The sequence below is a fragment of the Phyllostomus hastatus genome, unplaced genomic scaffold, assembly GCF_019186645.2.
Source record: "Phyllostomus hastatus isolate PE091 unplaced genomic scaffold, TTU_PhHast_1.1 phas_contig_81, whole genome shotgun sequence".
NCBI lineage: Eukaryota > Metazoa > Chordata > Mammalia > Chiroptera > Phyllostomidae > Phyllostomus > Phyllostomus hastatus.
This window is the reverse complement of record NW_025333962.1, coordinates 44145-68766: the sequence shown is the minus strand read 5'-3', so window position 1 is coordinate 68766 and position 24622 is coordinate 44145. Positions and strand designations below refer to the sequence as shown.

Below are 24622 nucleotides of genomic sequence, written 5' to 3'. Positions count from 1 at the left end.
TATGCTTGTTCCTGGTTACAGTTAGCAGTGAGGACACTTCCTATAGAACAAAATTTGAACTACAGAAAGAAACATCATCTCAGTTCATGGGAAGATGAAGTAATCTACTTCATTTTTGGAATTTCTTTTGAAGTCTCATAAAATTTATGGAGGTTTAAATCTATAGTGAAGGAGACAAATTTATTATAAGTAGTATAAGATTAGTTTAAGTTTCACATTGTGTTTAGTTAGGAGTAATGGGAAAGGAAGAGAGAAGATGGAAAGAGGCAAATGGGAGAAAAATAGAAGAAAAATAGCAAGACTAGAAGGGGAAAGCATCAGATATTTAGGAATTAAATAACTGAACAAATAGTTATTGAATGCCGATTCTCTTTTAACAATTTCTAAAAGCATATGGCCTCTTAGAATAAAACACTGTGGGGACAGGTGGAACAGAGGTGCTGTGACCACACAGGACACAGGAGGAGAGATGTATTGGACAGAGGATTAGGGGGAACCCGGAAACAACTCTAAAACAACGTACATTGTTTGCTTATTGGCTCCTAAAGTGAAAGGTTCTCTGAGCACATGACCTACCTGCTGAGTCTGTGGCCATCAAGGTGACCCCGGCCCAGGTCTTCACTTTCTGCAGAGATGCCACAGCTTTGTGAGTAGTTTTCTCAGAGCTCCCTTCACATCCTTGTTCCTCAGGGTGTAGATGAAGGGATTGAGGGTGGGGGTGATGATGGAATAGAAGAGGGAGATAAACTTGCCTTGCTCTTGGGAGTAGCTGGCTGGGGGCTGCAGGTACATGTAGATGGCAGGAAGGTAGAAGAGGGAGACCACTGCCAGGTGGGAGGAGCAGGTCCCAACAGCCTTGTGCCGAGCCTTGGAGGACTGGATCTGGAGCACTGCCCGGGCAATGAAGCCATAGGAGAGCAGGATGAGGGCCAGGGGGACCAACACAAAGAAGGCCACCAGCACAGCCAGTGTGGTGTCATTCACGGTGGTGTTGGCACAGGACAGCTTGATCATAGCTGGCACCTCACAGAAGAAGTTGTCTAGCACCTGCCGCCCACAGAAAGGCAACTGCACCGTCAAGACTACCTGAACCAGGGAGTTGCCAAAGCCACTTAGCCAGGCCATGGCCATGAGCTGCTTACAGAGAGGGCGGTGCATAATGAGGGCATAGTGCAGGGGCTCACAGATGGCCACGTAGCGGTCCAGAGCCATGGCAGCCAGCACGATGCACTCGGTGCATCCCAGCCAGTGGAAAACAGCATACTGTACTGTGCAACCCCCGTAGCTAATAGTCTTCCTGGAGCTTCCCAGGTTGACCAGCATCTGGGGGACTGTGGTGGTGGTATAGCAGAGGTCTAGGAAGGAAAGGTGGCTGAGGAAGAAGTACATGGGGCTGTGGAGCTGGGGGTCCAGCCGGGACACCAGGATGATGGCAATGTTTCCCAGCATGGCAAGAATGTAGGACACCAGGAGGACCAGAAAGAGAGGGAGTTCCAGCCATGGCCTGCCAGAAACACCCAGGAGGATGAAGTCCTTGGGAGGAACCCCCAGGAGGCTCTGGTTGTCAGCTCTCATGGTGAGGCATTTTCTGGCACCTGTGATGAATTAAAAAAGTCAGAAGGAATGAAACCTGTGAAAGGAATTGTCTTCCTCAGTCTGTGCCTATGCTTCCCCATACAGTTCCCACCTGGCTTTCTTCTGGGGAGACGCTGAGATGGGGGGTGGGGTCAGAACAGCTGCTGATGTGTCCCACTCTCCCTGCTACTCTGATCTTGACTACGCCTTTTAATCTGTCTGAACTTCAATGTATGCACCTGAAACAAGGGCAGAGCATGCCTGCTTCAGTCCTAGAGTCTTCTGGATGATACAGGGACATTACTGTCATGAAAGCATAGCGTGTAGTCAATTTTCTTCCAATTTGGTCAAAGTCTGCCCTAGCTCCATCACCATTGGAATGTTTATGTTTTCTCTACACACACATTGACAAGGAATTTACCACTTTCTTAGGTTCTCTTGTTTTGCATTTTAGAGGTGGAGGTGGGAGGGAGGTGAGAGGTGGCATGAGGTGAGCTTAAGGGCTCTATGTAAGCAACTGGGGGGTCCTTACTATGAACACACCCTGGCCCCTTGTGCCATGCTGGTTGCTCCCTCCATGATCCTCACACACAGACAACACTGACTCTTCATGTGGCAGCAAGGAGAGCACAGTCTGACACCCTCTGAGTCTCCAGGGGGAGGAGCTCAGTCACTCCCACCCCTGTCTTGACCATGGCACCTGGTGTGACCTCAGAGGAGAGGCTAGGAGCACAAGGCCAAAGATGTTGATGCAACAAAGAACAGAGCCCCTGGTGTTGGCTGCCAAAGGCTCAGATGGCCTCCAGGCCAGTTTGGATGTTTGAATTCCTTGCACAGCTTCCGCTTGGAGTTGGAAAATACAGCGATTTGGTTTCAGCCTCCAACCACCTACACTCTCTCCAGGACTGTACTCCCTCAAGTTCATGATGGGGATGATATAGTCATGTAGGACTGAAAGTACATTGAATCCTGTCTGCAGGTCATTTGTGAAAGATTCATTTTTAGTTTTTTATTTGGTGCTTTATGCACAAACTATGAAATGTGTGGAGCTCTGCTCAGGTTGGGTACTGCAACAAGCCCCCACCCACTTCCAAGAACTCTAGGACTATTTGAAAACAACTCTAACTCCAGGGCTTAAATGGGTAAAAATGTGCAAATTGCCTTTCTTCCTCTGTTGTTTCAAAACTACACACCATTTGCTAGCAAGTCCCCTATTCCTGTGGAACACCCAATTATTGTAATTTTTCCCACTATTCTATTAAAAATGTCTAGGGTAAATCTTAGAGATTCTGATTATTTTATCTCTAAAGGGAGCACAGGACCCTGGTTCTAATCTAGTGAGCCGGGCAGGGCAAAATCAGAATGGACCACTTTTTAAGATTAAAAAGCAATTATGTCATTTCTCTTTCTTAAATTTCTGATTCCAAGATTTCTTCTCAGGGTCTAAACTGGGCAAGAAAAGGAAATGTTACAGAGATGATGAGGAAAGATGAAAGGATGAGGGGACTGAGAAAGTAAGAGTGGTAAATATAGTCCACACATGATCCTACAAATTCCTAGGTGCTCATCATGAACCAGGTGCTGTGATAACACCTCCATAAGGTATCTGAGTTTGTCCCTTCATGACTCAGTGACGTGTGTGTCTTTTACCCCAGTTTTACTGTGATCAGAGAGTGGTTTGGGGATGATAGCTGGTCTTCCTTAGTTTATTCACACAGCAGGTAGCAGCAAAGCCAAGACTGAAAGCTAAGGTGTAGCTCTTCACCATTGTTCTCTCCAACAGCTTGCTTTTTAAAAACCAGTTGATAAAAAGCATTAGTGCAAATGGCTGAGACAGAGAGAAGGCTTGAAAGAGGAGAGTTATGTCACCAGAAGGAAAGGGGCATGGGAAGCCCAGAGAGGCATTTTATAATTTCCAGTTCAGTGCACCAGGCACTTGTGGGTGTGTGTGCGCACCAACACACACACCCCCCCCTCACACACCTGCCCACCACTATCCAGCCCTTCCCATAGGGAGTTCCACTTTAGATGCACCCTCTGCACTCCCTTGACCCTTCCTCCCATTCCTCCAGAAGGCCCAAACCCATGGCCACCATCCCCAGGACCAGCCCCTTCAGCCTCATCTCTGCTGTCTCTGCACTGGCCAACCTGACTCAAAATAGCCAAGTGATTTCTAACATCTTACTCCTCCCTCACCGCATTTCACCAGTGGCCTGTGGCCTAGGCACGTCTGTGCACATTCTTGCCCCCACCTTCCTGGGCAGGCAGCACCCTCCAGACCCCTTGGCACCCACTGTCTTCCTGCAGGAGTCCCCTCCCTGTCCCAGCCATCACTCACCTTCACAGCACAGTTGCCTTTCTCAGAGTCAGGGCTTCAGAGCAAAGCTGTCCTTGGGTCTCCCAGGCACCTAACACAGAAAGAGGCCGTCTCTGTCAACAGTCCTGTGGCGAGAGTAGGGACTGCATTCTTCCCACGAGGTTCCCTGGCAGTCTCTTCTGATACCGTTACACCCCTTGGGTCACTTTCTTGACCGTCCTTACGCTAGCCTGCTGGCAGGCCAGGCTGTGAACACCTGGATAGACTTGTGGTGTATATTGTTCTCTGTGTGACTTAGAACCCTTGACATGCAGACATGTCATCCTATTGCCTGACACTTGACAGAGCACCTCATTTGCTCCAACAAAGAAGAAAGGAAATCTGGAAATAAGCTCATGGGGAGGAAAAATGATGAGGAGGCCATGGGCTTTGATTCCCTCTTGTCTCCAAAGACCTCTCCCTTGCACCTAAAATTCAGCCTGAATCTGCTACCCGGATGAGAGGGGCAGGCTCAGTTTAACTGCTGAGGCCATACGTGTGGCAGGTGAGGGAGGTGGGGTCCTGAGGACAAGGCTTATAGTGACAACACTTTCCTTCATGAGTATTAACAGGGGCCCTTTCATCACAAAAAGAAACAAGTGTTTTTCTCACGAGCAGTGGGTCTCTACTGTTCAGGTCACAAGATGAATCTTGGATAGAAGTTCTGATCAGAGTAAAACAAAGATGCTGGCAAACTAAGGTTCTGCAAGTACCATGTGCACTGTGCCCTGCTCGCTGTGATCTGCTCTCACTCACCCTGTGTCTCTGGGCCCACTGCATCCCCCTGCCGAGAGTGTCCCCTGCCTGTCCAGGGCACCTGGACTCTCCCTGAAGCTTCCTCAGAAAGCAACCTGGTTGATTTCCCACCATGGACCATTCCCTGGGGTCTCCACATGAAAGGTTTTGAGGAGCACTGACAACTATATGTTCATGAGGGACTGAGGCATAATTTTTCAAAAGGCTTTAATTTCAGACATTAAACAACATCTCCCTAACAAATAGCGGGAGAAGGGCAGTGAGCCAGCACTGGAGTGCCATCTGTCAGCCTGTGCACCAGGCACTAGGGATACAGGCAGACTAAAACTTCAGAGGGTTGGGTTCTTAGTCCTCCTCCAGATCAACACTGGGGCATGAATCTGGGGGCTGAGCCACTGCAGCCCCCATTGCTGGTTCACACAAGGCAGACATTACCTCCTTGCAGGCCACAGATGTGTAACCCATGATCTCACGTACATGTGTGACTTTTCATTAAACACCCTGTAGAGCTGACATGTACTTAAGAACTTGCCTAATGGAAAACATAATAATGTGCTGTATCATTTGCTAGTAATTTCCAATATGTTGAATTTTACTGCTTGTGGAGATTGTAATTTCCTTACAGACAAGCATCTACCTTACACATTGTGTCGTTCAGAGAACTTAGAATGTGTAGCATCCTGAGCTCATCCATGGGTCTCTCTGGTGGTGGTGGGAGGGAAAGGAGAGGAGGAGGAGCTGGAACACAGCAGGTCAGCCTCCAGGACCCCAAGGATAGGACACAAACCACACAAGGAGTTTGCCAGCCCCTGTAAGCCTCGCCTGTCACTGAGACAGGGACAGTCCTCTCCTGCACATGCCGGCTCCTCCTCTCATACTCCATTGCCTTTGTTCTTTAAATATTTCAATTAGCTGCTAAAATTCAGTTCAAGGCCTGCTTTCTCTGGGGAGGGTACTGTTTGCATTACTCACTCTGTTTCTCTCATTTTCACAGCCATGCTGGGTTTCACATTGGTTTTATGACAGTGACTCAGCACTGTGAAAAACACCGAGGAGCCACAGACATGAGGCTCAGGGTCCTCACACACCTGGGCAACACCTACCCTCCTGATGACCGTTACACCTAGATGTTACTCCTAGATGACTGTTACAAGGTCTACCTAGAGGGAGGGACAGCATGTACTGCTCCTGCTGTCTTCTAGCCTGGAGTACATGATTTTACACGTGCTGCTGCTTGGTGCACAGCCACTGGTCCCTGACCCACCTGTTCTCCATTCCCTGCCCCCTTGGTCTCCAGCACAGACCAGTGCTCATACTGCTCTGGCCTGACCCACCTCTACTGCATTGTGCAGACTTTCGCTTGTCTGGAGCAGAGGACTAAGCACTTACCTCTATGGTCCCAGAGGGCTCGGTTAAGGAACAGAGGCAGGCCATGATGGTCACAGTTGGGCAGGGGGCATTTAGGGATGGGTCATCAGAAATGCTCTTTGTATTCCAGGAAGACATAACCTATTTGCTCAGATGAGGCTGCTGGGACCCTGCCCTTACCTGAGCCTGTCTTTCTGAGCAGCGTAGAGAGACTATTCTCAGTCTAGAGATGTCTGCCTTCCATCACAGTGTGCTCATTGGGGTGACTCAGGGCTCTGTGGGTTCTGCCTGGGCAACATGTGAGCTCTGTGGATCTGCTCCAGCCTTTGTCCCTGGAACACCTGCAGAGACTGGTACAGTGGAGAGCACTCATGTGCTTATTATCTCAGAGGTTACTTCTGAGGTTGTTTCTTAGGTGACAAGCTGTCCTTATGCCATGTTCCCTTTTAAATTTGTCCCTCAGATTAAATTTGACCTCATCCTCTCCATTAATTTCTATAAGGGCTGTGTTCTTTCCCCCCAGACATTGAGAGGAAAGCCTTGCTCTCCTCTGGCTGGGAAATTATCCCTGATGTTTTGCTTAATTAGTATCTGAGGGTTAGTTGGTCTAATTGATGTAGTGTGTGAGCTTGGTATACTTGCAATTAATGGCAAATCCTAGAAGACCAGAGGAAATAAACCAATAATTAAGAATGAGGATGCTGTATTTTTAACTCTCTAGGGTAGGTGGGGGTTTCTCTAAAGCCAAAGTGAAAGTGTGACTTGTATAGCACGTCCACCAGTCAGAAGTGGGCCCTGCGTATGCTTCAACACCAAGTTTGCCACTCATGTCTGTGTGCCTTTGAGCAGGTTACCTGGCCTCTCTGTGTCTTGCCAGCCCTTTTGTCTCCAGCACAGACCAGAGAAGCTCGGGAAGCATGCTCACTGCCCTTCACAGGCTTCTGCAAGTGTGAATGAGCTGGATTTTGTTAAGCGCTCAGAACAGTGACTGGCACTGAATGATCATTTTGACTTTTTTTCCTGATGATTACAAATGCTCTCAGTGCCAGTTCTGTTTGTCATATGGAGAGGAGGGACAGAAGAGTCTTTAGTGACAGCCAGCATGAAGTGGTGTAAGTCTTAATGCATGAGCTGTGAATCTCATGAACCCATACTAGTACTAGGGACCACCATGAACTGTGATGCCTTCATGCAGTTCCTTTCCTCTCCAGCTGTCGACTTGAGCGTCCATTGCCTCTAGTTCTAGATGTTGAGTGGGCATCGGGTGAAGTCATACCAATTGTTTCATTTTTACATTCTGGGGTTTTAGGAAGACTTCTCCAGGACTAGAGGGAAGAGAGATGCCACCCGTCAAACGTAGAGGGGAAATTGTGCTGGGCAATGGTGGGAAAATTCCCTGATTCTCAGCATTGCCCTGCTGTGCTCTCTCCCTCAGAGAGCCAGACCTGCAGTGTGGCATGCCTTAGGAGCTGTCCTGACATCCAGCTGGGAGCATTTCCAGAGACAGCAAGGCTAAAGTATCTTGTCATTGAAAAAAAAAACAAAAAACGAGATGGAACCAACAGTTTTGTGCTGAGAAATTGCTGGTTTATTGCAGATGGAAACTCTTGTAACAGAGACTGATGCAGGGTCCCTTTTGGGTGACATTATAGCACCTCCTCACTCTTTGTAAATACCTGTCCTGCCACTCAGACTGAGGGCAGTCCCTGCGACTCCAGATAGCAAGGCACCATACGAGTTACAGTTTCGTTTCCCTGATGGATGCAGGAAGAAAATGAGTTGAATTAGATTCTAAGAAATCTTGTATAAATATTGTCAATCCCCCTTTCTCCATTTTTGTTTTTTAAATGTTTAAAAACAGTTTATTTTTACTGTATTTTATCCCCTTTATACCTTCTTCCACCACCATCTACCCCACTAACCCCACAATCACCACAGGGTTGTCTGTTTCCATGAGTCCTTTTTCTTTTTTGTTCAATCTCTCTACTCCCCACCCCCTACCCCCAGAGCTGACAGCCTGCTCTCCATCTTGGAGTCTGGTGTATTTCTTGTTAGTTCAGTGTGTTCCTTAAATTCCACATATGAGTGAAATCCTATGGTCCCCATCTTTCTCTGACTGGCTTATTTCTCTTGGCGTAATGTTCTCCAGGTTCATCCAAGTTGTCAACAATGTGAATTTTTTTTCTATTTTATAACTGACTAGTATTCTCTTGTGTAAATATACCATATCTGTTTTATACACTCATCTACTGATGGACACTTGGCCTGCTTCCAAATCCTGGCTATTGTAAGTAACGTTACGGTGAACATGGTGGTGCATATATTCTTTCAAATTAGAGTTTTGGCTTTCTTCAGATAAATTCCCAGAAATAGTATTGCTGTGTCAAAAGAAAGCTCTATTTTTAACTTTTTGAAGAAACTCCATACTGCTTTCCACAGTAGCTTCACCAATCTGCATTCCTGTCAGCAGTGCACAGGGTTTGTTGACTTGTTGTCTGTTGGTTTATAAATGGTTGCCATTCTGACAGGTGTGAGGCAATATGTCAGAGTGGTTTTAATTTGCATTTCTCTGATGACTAGTGACATTGAGCATCTTTTCATATGTCTGTTGGCCAACTGTATGTCTTCTTTGGAGAAGGGCCTATTCAGGCCCACTGCTCAATTTTTAATTGGATTATTTTTTCATGTTCAGTTTTTAAAGTTCTTTATAAATTTTGGGTATTTTTGTTGTTGTTGTTCAAGTGCAGTTGTCTGTATTTACCCCCCACCACTCCTGCCCCACCCCAGCCATCTGCACCTCTCTCCCCTGATTCCACCCCCTCTTGGTTTTGTTCATGTGTCCTTTACACTTGTTCCTCAAAACCCTTCACCACTTTCCCACTCATATCCACTCCCACCTTCCCTCTGGTTACCATCAGATTGCTCTTAATTCCAATGTCTCTGGTTATATTTTGCTTCTTTGTATGTTTTTTGACTAGGTTCCAGTTAAAGGTGAGACCCAATGATATTTGTCCCTCACCTCCTGGCTTCCTTCATTTAGCATAGTGCTCTCCAGTTGCATCCATGCTGTTGCAAAGGGTAGGAGCTTCTTTTTTCTTTCTGCTGCATAGTATTCCATCTTGTAAATGTACCATAGGTTTTTGATCCATTCATTTATTACTGATGTTTACTTATGTTTCTTCCAGCACTTGGTTATTGTAAATTGTGCTGCTATGAACATTGTGGGGAATAGGTTCTTATAGATTCAGGATTCAGGGTTCAGGTATTTCAGGGTTCTTAGGATATAATCCTGGCAGTGGTATTGCTCAGTCAAAAGGCAGTTCCATTTTTTAGTTTTCTGAGGAAATTCCATACTGTTTTCCACAGTGGCTTCACCAGTCTGTATTCCCATCAACAGTGCCCTAGGGTTCCCTTTTCTCTACATTCTTTCCAATACTTGTTGTTTGTTGCTTTCTTTATGGTGGTCGTTCTCACCAGTATCTCATGGTGGTTTTAATTTGCATCTCTCTGATGGCTAGTGATGCTGAGTTTTTTTTCCTATGCCTCTTGGCCCTCTGTATGTCTTCCTTGAGAAGTGTCTGTTCAAGTCCTTTGCACATTTTTTAACTGGGTTGTATGTCTTCCTGGGGTGGAGTCACATGAGTTCTTTATATATTTTGGAGATCAAACCCTTATCGGAGGTATCATTGGCAAATATGTTTTCCCCTGTAGCTGGTTCTCTTTTCACTCCAAAGCTGTTTTCTTTAGTCATGAAGAGGGTTTTTAATTTGATGAGGTTCCATTTACTTATTCTTTCCTTTGTGCCCCTTGCTCTAATTCCACTGCTGGGATTATATCCTAAGAACCTGGAAACACCAATTCAAAAGAACCTATGCACCCCAATGTTTATAGCAGCACAATTCACAATAGCCAAGTGCTGGAAGCATCATAAATGCACATCAGTAAATGAATGGATGAAGAAACTATAGTACATTTACAAGACGGAATAATATGCAGCAGAAAGAAAGAAGGAGCTCCTACCCTTTGTGACAACATGAATGGAATTGGATAGCATTATGCTAAGTGATATAGGCCAGGTGGTGAGGGACAAATACTGTATAATTTCACCTTTAACTAGAACATAATCAACAAAGCAAACAAGCAAGCAAAATATAACCAGAGACATTGGAATTAAGAACAATCTGATGGTAACCAGAGAGAAGGTAGGAGGGGATAATGGGGAAAAGGTGGAAAGGTTTTGAGGAACAAGTATAAAGGACACATGGACAAAACCAAGAGGGGGTGGAATCAGGGGAGAGAGATGGGGATGGCTGGGGTGGGAGGTAAATGCAGACAACTGTAATTGAACAACAATAAAATAATTTTTAAAAGAGCAGGAAGATAGTTTAAGGGATCTTTGGGACAACATGAAACATATCTCCATTATAGAGGTACCAGGAGGAGAAGTGAGGGAGAGTAAGTGATAGAGAACCTGTTTGAAGAAATAACCACAGAAAACTTTCTTAACCTGGTGAAGGAAAAAGTCACACAAGTTCAGGAAGCATAAAGAGTTCCAATTAACATGAACCCAAAGAGACCCCCACCAAGACACATCATAATTAAAAGGGCAAAGTTTAAAGACAAAGAGAAATCTCCAACACAGCAAGGGAGAGGCAGTTAGTTGCCTATAAGGGAGTTCCCACAAGGCTTTCAGCTGATGTCTCAACAGAAGCACTACAGGCCAGAAGGGAATGGCATGCAGTATTAAAGGATAAAAAAGCAATGATCTAAAACCAAGATAATTCTATCCAGCAAGGCTAACATTTAAAATTGAAGGTGAGATAAAGATCTTACCACACCAAAAAAAGAAAAAAAAAGTCTAAAGGAGTTCAATACCACCAATCAAGCATTGCAAGAAATGTTGAAGGGACTGTTTTAAGAAGAAGAAATATATAGAGAGGAACATAGGCATAAAGAATAAAAATGGCAATAAATAAGTACCTATGAATAATAACTTTAAATGTAAATCAATTAAATGCTCCAATCAAAAAGACATGTGGTAGTTGCATGGATAAGAAAATAGGACCCATACACAGGGTCTAGGAGAAATAACGCTGCCTGCCTGAGTACGGTTGGTAGGGTAATAATATGGGTGTAATAATTTATAGTTATGAACATTTCACCTAAAATGTCATATGGTGTGCTTGAGTGTGATACTGTTATGTTACAGGATTACATGCTTATGATTTTTGTAACAAAAGATTTTGTAATAAAAAGGGGCATTACTTGTGTTGGACTCTTATATTTTGTATATAAGGGACCCATCTCAGAATAAGAGATACACATAGACTGAATGTTAAGGGATAGAAAAAACTGCATGAAAATGTAAACAAAGCCATTAACAAGAGACAAAGAAGGTCACTACATAACGCTAAAGGGATTGATTCAACAAGAGGATATAACCCTTGTGAATATATATGCACCCAGTATAGAAGTACTAACATATATAAAGAAAACTCTTGGTGGACTTTAAGGGACAGATTAACAGCAATGGTCACAGTAGGGGACTTAAACACCCCCACTGATGTCAATGGATAGATCTTCCAGACAGAGAATCAACAAAGAAATGGTGACTTTGTATCACTTACTGTATCAGATTGATCTAATTGATATTTACAGAACATTTCCCCTCCAACTTAGCAAAATATACATGCTTTTCAAGTGAGCATGATACCTTTTTAAAGATAGACCACAGGTTAAGGCCCAACACAAGTCTTAACAAATTCAAGAAGATTGACATCATATTAAGCATCTTCTGGGATCTAACTGGCATAAAACTAGAAATCAACTGTAAAAAAAAATGAAAAAAATATTCAAATACATGGAGGCTAAATAGCATGTGATTAAACAATGAATGGGTTACGTTTGAGATCAAAAAACAAATAAAAAACTATGTGGAACCAGGAGACAAAGTTCCAAGCCCCACCCCTTGCTTTGTTCCCCAGCCATCTGGTCCCCTGAACCCACTACTGATAAATTGGCCCAGCTTTTGTGTGCACCAAGTCTGGTTCCTCTGGTGTCACCGCTATGAAGAAAGTGGGTCAACAGCTCTGGCTGGAGGTAGGGCTGAACTCTGTGAAGGTTTTCCAGGCAGCTGCAGACTTGAAACAGTTCTGTCTGGAGAATGCTCAATATGACCCCCTGCTGACTGGAGTATCTTCAACTACCAATCCCTTCAGACTCCAGAAAGTCTGTTCCTTTTTGTAGTGAAATGAATCTTTGAAGGTGTTCTAAACCACTTTTCATGAACCAGTGAGCATTCAAAGAGAGCTAAATTTGAAGCCTGTACAAAAAACTTATCCCTGTAACACATGCCACACTGTACAAACTTCTGCTTTTGTCAGTCCTTAACATCTACCTTTCTGAATTTTCATGAATTCCTATTTCACAAGGATGATTATTTTATATACACTGGCAGCAGCATACAAATAAATACTTAGTATGAAAAAACCCCAACTAACTGGAACCAAATGAAAATGAACACACAACAAATCAAAATCTATAGGACACAGCAAAAGCAGCCCTGAGAGAGAAGCTCATAGCCTTATAGCCCTACCTAAAGAAGATAGAAAAATCTCACATAAACACTCGAACTCTACACCTAAAAGGATTGGAAAAATAACAACAAGAAAAGCCCAGAGTAAGTAGAAGAAAGGAAGTAATGAACATCAGAGAGGGAATAAATGACACTGAGACTACAAAAATACAAAAGATTGAAAAAAACAAGAGCTGGTTCTTTGAAAACTTTTAGCCAGACTCAACAAGAAACAAAGGACACAAATAAATAAATCAGAAATGAAACAGGAGGAGTAACAACTAATACCAAATATATTACAGACAACTGTATGACAACAAATTGGACAATCAGGATGAAATGGATAAGCTCCTAGAAACATACAATCTCCCAAAATTAATCAGCAAGAATCAGAGAATCTCAATTGCAACTAGTGAAACTGAATGTAATTAAAAAACTCCCTACAAATATAAGTCCCAGAGTGATGGCTTCACAGGTGAATTTTACCAAACATTTAAAGAAGAACTAACACCAATCCTTCTTAAACTATTTTTAAGAATTCAAGAGGGGGGAAACTCCCAAGATCATTTTATGAGGTCAGCATTATCCTAATTCCAAAACTAAGTAAAGACACTGCAAAAAAGGAAAAAATTACAGGCCAATATCCCTGATGAACATAGATGGTAACATCTTTGACAAAATAGTAGCAAACTGGATCCAGAAATACATTAAAAAGATCATACACCATCATCAGGTATGATTTATTCCAGGAATGCAAGGTTGGTACAATATCCACAAATCAATAAACTTGGTACACCACATAAACAAAATGAAGAATAAAAACCACATGATCATAGCAATAGATGCAGGAGAAGCATTTGATAAAATCTAGCACCCATTTATGAGAAAAACTCTCAGTAAAGTGAGAATAGAGAAATCATACCACAATGTAATAAAAGCCATATGTGACAAACCCACAGCCAACATCATACTCAATGGCCAAAAAACTAAAAGCATTTTCCTTAAGGTTGGGAATAAGAAAGGGATGTCTGCTTTCACCACTCTTACTCTGCATAGCGCTGGAAATCCCAGCCACAGAAATCAGAGAACAATGAGAAATAAAAGGCATCCAAATTGGAAGGAGGAAGTAAAATGGTCCGTTATTTGCAGATGACAAGATACTGTATACAGAAAAACCTCAGGACCCTACTAAAATGCTATCAGAGCTAATAAACAAATTCAGAAAAGTAGCAGGAAATCAGTGGCATTTTTATATTCCAATAATGAACTATCAGAAAGAGAGACTTAAAAAAATCTCATTTACTATTGCAACAACAATAAAAAAATTAAGGTACCTGGGAACATATTTGACCAAGAAGGTAAAAAACTTGTGCTTGAAAACTATAGGACACTGAAGAAATAAATTGGGGAAGATATAAATAAGTGAAAGCATATATTGTGTTCACAGACTGGAAGAATTAACATCATTAAAATGTCCATACTACCAGAGCGATCTATAGAGTCAATGCAATTTCTATTAAAATACCAATGGCCTACCTCACAGGTCTAGAACCAATGTTTCAAAGAGGTATATGGAACCAAAAAAGACCCTGAATAGCCTCAGCCATCTTGAGAAAGAAGAACAAAGTTGGAGGGATCATAATACCTGATATTACACTATACTACAAGGCCATAGTAGTCAAATCCTGCCTCCCATTTTTTTAAACAGTTATGGAGCCCTATATGGTTTAGTTAGCCTTCTTTTTTTTCAACTGTAAATCCAGAACTATCACACTTACTTTACACATTATTTGCACATAATAAATTGTGCTAAATAATGGTAAACATAAGTAGCCTGGCCCCTCCCCCCTCCCACCCATTTTCCCTTGAGGTGAACTAAGGAGGAGATAGAGGGGTAAGGAGCTGGCCCTTGGGGAGTTATGAGCTGAGTTGGGAAGATTCAGGTTCTCTTCAGAGGGTCTAGAATTTCACAGAGAGAGGGGCAGGACCAACCTGAGCTCAGCCACAAGAGAGAGAGCTTACTGATGTTGGAGGGCCTCCTATGATTTATTCTCTTGGGTCCTTTGAGACCTGAGCTACTAGGTAATTAGTTTAGGGGCTATATGTGTAGAAAGAAATATTCTAGAGGGATTTCTACTCCTAATTTATTGTCTCTAGAAAAATTTTTGCCCTGGATAATATGCCTGAGTGAGCTGAGGGAAAGACCTGGAAAGAATAAAATTGTCACAGAATAGACTGAAATAGAGTCTCTGTGCCTCTGTGCAGAATGACAGACTGATGTCCATCATAGGGGAGCTTTTGTTAAAAATTACATGGTTAATTACGTGTAAAGCAGTATGTATGAAACATAAACTCATTACTTCTGTAGAAATTTGAGTAGCTCTTTAGGTAAACTGAGTTATATTTTCTTGACCTTGAGAACTTTACAGCATCTTTATGAAACACTGTATTTCACAATACTGTTTTTCTTTAAATCTTCTTTTCCCACACCATAAAGCCACTGTTTTATTCCATTCTTCTCATGTATCTATCATCATCACTCTTCAGAGAACTTCAGAGAAGATGAAACTGGCGAGCTTTGTTTTTGAACACCTAACTGACTGCAGGGACTCCCACACTCTGGGGGGCTGGGGATAAGCTGATGAAAGCTCAGGTTGGAGAGAGGATTTTCCCAATGTTTTCATACTTGAGCCTAAGCCCATATTTAATCTGCACACATTTTCTTCTATATTTACCCTATTTTATTGAAAAAACAACCCAAATTTAATTCACAAAAAGAGGCATTCTCTCCTCCACATTCAGCAGATCTACAACACCTTTCCTGCCTTCTCTTGGTCACATTTAGGCAGTTGGTTGAAGAGACTGCAGAATACCCACACTTTACATACGGGAGTCTGGGTTCCTATCAGACTGCCAGTGATGACAAATTCAAGCAAGAAAAGGGAGAGATATAAATAGCAAGAGTTGCAAAAATTTCTTTTGAGGCAAAAAATCAAACTGTTAATGAAACGGTTTGATAATGAAGTCAGAATCCTTTGAACAAGAGAATAACATTTTTTAACAGTATGTGGGATTTGCCAATTATCTTGGTTTTGTCAATTACAGTTTACATTCCATATTATTTTGTATTAGTTTCAGGTATACAGCATAGCAGTTAGATAATCATACACTTTATTTGTGTTCCCCATCCCCACCATGTTTTCAGTACTCACCTTGTATCATGCCAATTAACTTTGAGTAAGAACTTCCTCAGTCAACATATAGTTTTTTATAGTATTACAAGGTTCTATATTAATGTTGCTTGAAAATAATATTTTCCACTTCAGAAACAAACATGAGCTCACTTCTAGAAGTATTAAAGTACAAATTTGCATGTGGTACACATGCATCATTTTATTTATATTTAAAAATGATCAGTAGACATACTATTTCCCCTAATTTATTATTATGGGTTTGTTTTCAGGCCCTCTGTTCTGTTTCAATGGTCTGTATGTCTGTTTTTATGCCATTATTATCCCACTGTTTTTATGACTATACCTTTGTAATATATTTGAAATAAGAAGTGTGACGGCTTGGGGTTTGTTATTTTTTAATTAAAGATTGTTTCGATCCCTAACCAGTGTGGCTGGTTAGGTCACCCATTGGTTGGGTGTCATCTCACAAAGTAAAAGGTCTCTGGGTCAATTCCTCAGTCTGAGCACATGCCTGGCTTGCCAGGTTCAGGCCACTATAGAGGTGCATAATAAGAGAGGCAGTTGATGGATGTTTCTCTCTCTCTCTCATTCTCTCCACTTTTCTCTCCCTCTAAAAATAAATAAATACAATTTGAAAAAAATTGTTTTGATTATTTGGAACTCTTTGTGGTTCTATAGAAATTTTAGGATAAAAAATTCTATTTAGTTTTTAAAAACCAATTCTACCATTTTTGGTAGAGTGTTTAGGGTTTTTGTGGGTTTTGTGGGGGGTTTTTTTGTTACATATACAAGATAACGTCACTTGGAAATGAATATAATTTTGCTTTTTACCTTTTTTGTTTGGATGCCTTCTGGTTTTTATTATTATTACTTTAGTCTGATTGATTTGGCTAGGACTTCCAGTACTATGTCGAATGGTAGAGGTCAGAGTGGGCAACCCGGTCTTCTTCCTGATCTTAGAGGAAAAGCTTGCAAGTTTTTACCATTGAGTATGATGCTGGTTGTGGGTATGTTGTAAAGGCTTTTATTATATTGAAGTATGTTCCTTCTATTTCAAATTTGTTCAGATATTTTATCATAAAAAGTGTTGACTTCTTGTCTAATTCTTTCATGAATCAATTAAGATAGTCACATGATATTGTATGTATTGATTTGTGTATGTTGAACCATCTTTGCATGCCAGAGATAAATTTCACTTGATCATGGCAAATCATCTTCCTAATGTACTGTTGAATTTGGTTTGCTAACATTTTGTTGAGAATTTTTGCTCCTGATTTAATCAGGACTACTGGTCCATAGGTATAGCTTATTTCTTTTTTGACTTTAAATTATTTTTTATTTTTAAATTACAGTTGACATACAATATTTTATTAGATTCAGGTCCACAACCTAGTGATTAGACATTATGTAACTTACTAAGTGATCATCCTGATAAATCTCATATCCCTGACACAATACATAATTATTACATTACTGACTATTCCCTATGTGACATTTTCATCCTCCTGACTAGTCTCTAACTACCACTAACTACCAATTTGTACTTCTTCACCCCCTCACCTTTTAAACCCATCCCCCCAACCCTGCTCCCTTTGGGCAACCATCAAAATGTTCTGTGTCTGGGAGTGTTTTTCTGTACTGCTTATTTGTTTATTTTTTAAAGAATCAATTGTTGACAGATACGTATTTATTCTTCACATTTTTAATCTTTTTTTTTTCTTTTTAAAGAAGAACATTTAACATTTCATGTAACACTGGTTTGGTGGTGCTAAACTCCTTTAGCTTTTTCTTGTCCATGAAGCTCTTTATCTGTCCCTTGATTCAAAATGACAGCTTTGCTAGGCAGAGTAATCTTGGTTGTAAGTCCTTGCCTTCATCAAATTGAATATTGAATGGCGTGAGAAGTGATTTATTTTATTTGGTTCCAACTTGGGTGGCATGCAGGACAGGTGCCCAATGAGCTTGTGCCTGGGTTTTACAGTGAGGCAGGGGAAGGCCTGGCCCCAAGGGGAGGGTGGCTCGGTGGAGAGCCAAGCATGGTCTACCTACCCTGTGTTCGTGAGTCCTGTGAGACCTGTGGTTTGCTGCCAACTTCCTCCATCCCTTGGTGGGAGATTTAGGGATCCTCTGGTCATTTTGAAACTGCAGGGGAGTTGCGAGGAAGCAGGGGAAGCCTGTGGGTTTCCAAAGGATGATGGTCCTCCCTAACCCAGGGAGCTGGGAAAGCTTTCATTCCAAATGTGGACGGTGGATGTTTATTTCCATCTGTTGTATGACCTAAGGATCAGGTGGAGAAGCAAAAGCTGGAAACCAAAATCAGTGTCCTGGGGCAGGTCGGTTGAAGGTGTTTGTAGGTCCCCAGGGAGTTTGAAGTCTTATTCTTGTGAGTTACCTACTCTTCTCACCCTACTTGAGCCCTGAGATGGGCCAGATGCTAGTTGCACTGCTCACTTTAGTCTCGGCCTGCCCTTGAGTCCTCTGGTGCTCACCTCTGGCTCTGGAGGTGGCATGCTTAGAGATCCTTGGGGGCCTGGAGCCCAGCCTTCAACCCCTGGGCTGCCTCCTCTTCTGGAGCAAGTGGACATTCGAGGCCCTGTCCTTCCAAGCCCCACACTCACTTAGATTTAATAACCAAGTTTCATGTGACTGAGGGTGGTGGCAGGACCATTTCTCACATTTCACAGTCAGGGCCTTGGGACATCTGCAGGTCCCTTTAACTCTGCTTCTGTCATCATTTTACACTGGAGGCAGGGAGTGGCTCTGCTTGGATGCCCGTTGCACAGAGTGGGCAGTCTGCACAGTGGACCACCACTGTGGGCCTTTGGGGGCCTGGACCTGAGCCCCCTAGCTCAGTGACAAACCCAGGGACTAACTGTGCCAGGTCCATACCTGGCCTGCACCCAACTCTCCAGGATGGGCCATTGGGGACAACTGGGCAGGCAGCTGAGGCGTGGCTCACATGAGAACTCCCTGCCTTAATGCCTCTTGGGTCAGGGTGAATGGAGCCAGAAAACCAATTTGAAGCAACTGCTTCCTTTTTAGACCTTGTTCCTTTTTTTTAGGCAGACGTGGCCTTGGGGCTGAGAGCCACCAGCCAGGCTGCTGAGGGCTGAGAGTAGGAGGCACAGTAAATAGTGGTGGGTGGGCAAAGGGCCTAGACTGTGGTGATAGGAATTAACCTGCATGGGTGAGGGGGGTGGGGGTGGCATGGTAAGGAGGGCAGTGGTCCTGCTTCTCTGGTCTCTCTCCTATCTCTGTGGGACAGGATCCTCAGAAAGGGCCAGGGGGCCCCACATGGCTGGGGCCTGGCTCCTGGTACATCCCTGGGATGTGTATCTTTATTCCCCTCCCAGGCCCAGCTGCTTCTGCCCTGCCGGGAGCTGTGGGCAGGAGGACTTGGCTTTAATAAAGACTGGAGGAAAAAAGCAAACACTGGTTTGCCTTAAACCAGAGCCTTGCTCTGGGCAGTGCAGCTCAGTGGTATTATGGGGTGCAGGAATTAGAAATGAGTTTCATCTTTCTGAATACTTTGTAGTATTTCTCAAGTTTTCTATAACAGGCATGTGTTCATTAAACTTATTTTCTTAACTGGTTTTGATCATTACATAGGATAATTTGGATGCATTGTATTTTGCATCCAAAAAAAAATTGTTTTTTTTTCCTGCCAAGCAGAGGCACAAAAGCCTGAGTTCAATAACTATTTTTTCCCTATATCAAAACAAAACTGTCTTAAGTAGAGTTTTGTTTTTAAAAAATTGTCTCTGATACCCTGCATATCTTTTCCTGCCATTCTCATTGCAGGAAAAAAAAGATGGGAGGGGTGGGGGGAAGTATAAACTCTAACACATATTCCATCTGTATGATTTATAATTTATCTTTTAAAGAATAAAAAATCTCCACAAGCCAGTATAGAAGCCCTGCCTGCTTGTACAACATCAACCGGTTAAATATGAAATTATAGGCAGCACTGTGAAAATTACAGTTGTATGGAGCACAAAATTAGGACATGTTTAGAGTGATTAACTTTCCTGTAAACAGAAAGTGTCACCAAGAATTGGTTTTCCCATTATGGAATGAACTGACTTTACACACTTTCATAAGGTTGGAGAACAGTCTTGATTTTTATAAAGTAATACATCAAATATTTTACTAACAAGGTCATATTGTTTAAGAAAGACTACAGGTTAAGACATTCTTTGATTTCTTGGTGCCATGAATTCTACCAGTCATGTGGCGGGGGTGGGTGGGGGGGCTAGAACAAGGTACAGTTTATTTTTAATAATAGCAGGTATGGGAAAGTCATTTGCCATAATATGATGTCTCAGTGGAAGTTATAGTGATAAATATATGCAATTATTTATTTTGGTGGGAGTACCTGAAAAAGGTTTAATTAATTCTCTGAATTTAGTCTAAAAACATCAAGAAAAAGGGATTGGGGATACATACTTGTTTGCTTTCACAATAATTGTCTGACACCTCTGTGTAGCTGTCACTTTGACAGGCAGTCCCTGCCAACACTCCAGGGCATGTTTGTGGCCCCTGTGCTGTGTGAGTTTGGGAAGCAGGTTAGCTTCTTGTGTACACAGTTAATACAATAATCTTCAAAAAGCAGTACAGTGCGAACAAGCCAACTTTCCTTAGCTGTGTCATAACTATTGGATTTTAGCCTTGATGAGTAAAACAGTGGATTCTCACTTAGCTTGAAATTAGCATATGATGATTAATGGCCAAATCTGATGAAAAATTTCTTAGATTTTTAATTTTAGTTAAACAGGCAGTGACCCCTTCAATCAGAAGTCAGGCTGATGTGTTAGCTGACTGCTAAGTGGCAACATTTCCCCCCAAAGAATCCTTCTAGATAGACTCAGGGCTTTGACACTTAGAGTGTAGACTGGAATAATTTCAGTGATGTGATGAGTTCTAATAGAGGCATAAATTGTGGATGAAACACCTAGCCACAGTTTGTCTTCTCTTACCTGCTTGTTTATCGTAACACTTTTCAGACCAGCGATGCAGCTTGATGTGTGTGATGTCATATCTTTGACTCACAAGTTGTGGTTAAAACTCCAGCGGAATCCTTGGCAAGCAAAATCCAAAAGTAGCCATGTACTACACAATTTCATAGAATGTTCCTGATCGTGAGTGGAGTGAGAAGCATTGAGATCAAACAGAAATGTACTCAACCTAGACATAGTGGTGTGACACAGTATTTTATGCCTTTCCAAAGTGTCTCATTACACTATTTTGGGTAATGCCTCTGAACTTTGAACTCTATCAGGAAAAGTAAAGCTTCATGAGAAATGAATGTGTGAGGATCCGAGCCCCCTCACCGCTCTGCCTCTCTTACAAAATGCCAAGTATACAAAGATATTTTGAAAAAAAAAATCTGTCCACCAACTAGAAAATAAGATGCTTGCTTTGGGGAAGGGTTTTTTAAAACCAAGTTTAGCTGGACTGAAAATAGGTTGTTTTTGTGCCATTGCTATTTTTGGTATGCCATTAGGGAGCGTGTAAAAAGGCCTATAGGATCCTGAGAAAGGATATCTACTGCAGAAGCTCAAATGTACGCCGATGGGAGAGGTCTGAGGTTTAATGTGCCTCAGTTCAGATTTTCATGTAGTATCTGAAGTAGGACTGAGTTTTGTGATTGCTTCACTGATTTATCTTCAGTTGTTTCTTTAATCTTCACCCAAGAATATGCTTTTTAAAATGAATTTCAGAGAGAGAGAGGAAAGGCACCAGGGACAGAGAGACAGAGACAGAGAGAGAGAGAGACAGGTAGAGAGAGAGAGAGATGGATCATTTGAATCATTTGCCTCCCGTATGCGCCCTGACTGGGGATTGAACCCGTTAGCATTTTGGCTATCTTTAGTTTTTTTTAGAAAAGCCTTTAACTGCCCTGGTCGGGTGGCTCAGCTGGTTGGAGCATCATCCCACACACCAAAAGGTGGGAGGCAACCAATATTTCTTTCTCCTTCTCTCCCTCCCTCCCTCCCTCCCTCCCTCCCTCTCTCTCTCTCTCTCACTCTCACTCTCTCTTCCACCCCCTCTCAAATCAATAAACATATCCTTGGGTGAAGAATAAAAAAACTGTCATTAGTTACAGATGACATGATGCTGAACATAGAGAAGTCTAAAGATTCCACCAAGACACTACTAGAACTGATCAGTGAATTCAGTGAAATAGCAGGATACAAAATAAATATTGAGAAATCACTTGTGTTTTTATACACCACTAATAAACTATCAGAGAAGGAAATTAAGAAAACAATCCCATTTACAATTGCACTAAAAATAAAATAACTAGGAGTAAATTTAACCAAGTGTGTAATAGATCAGTACTTGGAAAATTATAAGACACTGAAGAAAGAAAATTGAGGAAGATACAAATAAGTGGAAGCACATACCATGTTCAAGGAAAGAAATAATTAACACCATTAAAATGTCCACACCCAAAGCAATCTGTAGATTCAACACGATTCCTATCATGATACCAAAGGCGTATTTCACAGAAGCAGGACAAATGCTCCAAAAATTTATATGGAACCACAGAAAACCCCCAGTAGCCACAGCAATCTTGACAAAGATGAACAAAGTTGGAGGAATCACACTACCTGATATGAGACCATACTACTGGGTTGGCCAAAAAATCCACTTAGGTTTTTCTGTAAAATAAAAGGCACATTTTTCATTTTCACCAGTATCTTTATTGATTGGGATATTTTGAGTATGTCGGGTATCTCCTGCTATTTGCTTCTAGTGGGTAGAGGCCAGGGGTGCTGATAAACAGCTTCCAATGCATAAGACAGCCACAGCAAAGACTTACTTGGCCAAAATGTCAATAGTACCAAGAAACTTTGCATCAGTCACAGCATCTTCCCCATGCACTGCACAAATCTTTTTTGTGTTTCAGTTGAGTTTTTACCTTTCTTGAAATAGTAAAACATAATATGCTGAAAATGTGTATTTTCTTCCATCTTCAATAATAAAATAGCTGCACAAAAATTCACCAAGTTTGATTTTTTTTATATGCATGCTGATATGAGAGCTATCACAGTACAATCTAACAAAATTGTTTCAAACGAAGTTAAAGACAACTAAGCACTACTAGAGCCATCATATGGAAAAAACTAAATGAACTTTTTTGGCCAACCATACAAGGACAGAGTAATCAAAACAACGTGGTACTGGCATAAAACAGATATGGATCAAGGGAACAGAATAGAGAGCCCAGAAATAAACCCATGTCTTTATGGTCAGTTAATATTTGACAAAGGAGGCAAAAACATACAGTGGGCTAAAGATAGTCTCTATTCAATAAATGGTGGTAGGAAATTGGACAAATACTTAAAACAAAAAGAAACTAGGCCACCTTCTTATGCCGCACACAAACATAAACTAAAAATGGATTAAGACTTAAATGTTAGACTCAAAACCACAAAAGTCCTGGAAGAAAACATAGGCAGTAAAATTTTGGACATTTCTCATAGCAATATTTTTTTCTGATACATCTCTTTGGGCAAGGGAAACAAAAGAAAACATAAACACAATGCACTACATAAAAGTGAAAATGTTTTATACTGAAAGAAAAGCATCGACAAAATGAAAAGACAGCTCCCTGGATGGGAGAACATATTCGCCAATACATCTGATAAGGGGTTAATATGGGGGGGAGTTAGAAGAGGGTAAAGGGGGGGGGGATAAATGGTGATGGAAGGTGACTTGATTTGGGGTGGTGAACACAATCTACAGTTGATGTATTATGGAATTGTACATCTGAAACCTATGTAAATTTATTAACTGATGTCAATAAATTCAATTTATTGCCAATACTTCAATAAAAAGACAAGAAAAAGCCATCCAGATTGGAAAGGAGAAGTAAAACTCTCTACTTACACTTGACAGAATCTCCCCCCCTCAGACTATTGGAGCCAATAAATACATTCAAACCACTAATAAATTCAATAAAACATAACAAAGGAAATAAAAATCATTTACTACTTTATAATAAACAAATTTTGCAGGGTATAAGATTAATAAACAAAAGTCAATTGCATTTCCATATACTAGCAATTAACATTTTGAAGATAAAATTAGGAAAATAATTCCCTTTTATAATAACCAAAGAACAAAATATTTAGGAAGCACTTAACAAAAGTACCACAGGACCTGTACGCTGAAAACTACAAAACACCATTGACAGGAACTAAATTAGGCCTAAATAAATGAAAAACCCATGTTTACCATATTGAAAGATTTAATATTGTTAAAGTGGCAATATTTCCCCAACTGTACCGATTCAATGCAATACCTATCAAAATCCCAGCTATTTTGCAGAAATGAACAAACTGACCGTAAAATTCAATAAGTGGTAGGTGTAAATGTTTTTGACCTTAGATTAGGCAACAGTTTCTTCCATAAAACACCAAAGACAAAATCAACAAAAGGAAAAAAAATGTGTTGGACTTCATCAGAAGTTTTTAAAATTGTGCTTCAAGGACACCATAAGTCAAGTCAAACAATGTGCAGCATGGGAGGAGAGGTTTGCAAGTCAAATATCTGATAAAGGCATAGTTGTCCAGAATCTTTTAAGAGCAGCAGCTCAACAACAAAATGATAAATGATTCCACTTAAAAATGGCAAAGGATTTAAACAGGCATCCCCCCCAAAGGATACAGAAATGGGTAATAAGTATGTGAAATGATGCTGAGTACCATTAGTTACCAGATAAATGCAAGCTGAGATCACAGGCATGCAACTTCACAGCCCACCAGAAGGGCTCTAAGCAAGACATAAATG

At 41.6% G+C, this 24622-nt stretch overlaps 2 protein-coding genes across 2 annotated transcripts; one reads left to right on the top strand and one right to left on the bottom strand.

Annotated features, from left to right (window-relative positions):
- Positions 1 to 618: 618 nt before the first annotated feature.
- Positions 619 to 1575, bottom strand: LOC123826592 (olfactory receptor 2B11). Its single transcript, XM_045850584.1, has one exon. The coding sequence runs from the start codon at positions 1573 to 1575 to the stop codon at positions 619 to 621; it is 957 nt and encodes a 318-aa protein (XP_045706540.1).
- A 5582-nt stretch (positions 1576 to 7157) lies between these two features.
- Positions 7158 to 12301, top strand: LOC123826542 (guanine nucleotide-binding protein G(I)/G(S)/G(O) subunit gamma-5-like). The gene is made up of 2 exons (XM_045850515.1): positions 7158 to 7167; positions 12081 to 12301. Exons 1-2 carry the CDS (start codon positions 7158 to 7160, stop codon positions 12299 to 12301), a joined length of 231 nt encoding a protein of 76 aa, XP_045706471.1.
- Positions 12302 to 24622: the final 12321 nt, after the last annotated feature.

Bases quoted from the DNA above. Each gene is read 5' to 3' on its own strand.
- LOC123826592 (XM_045850584.1), bottom strand. From the start codon at position 1,575: ATGAGAGCTGACAACCAGAGCCTCCTGGGGGTTCCTCCCAAGGACTTC.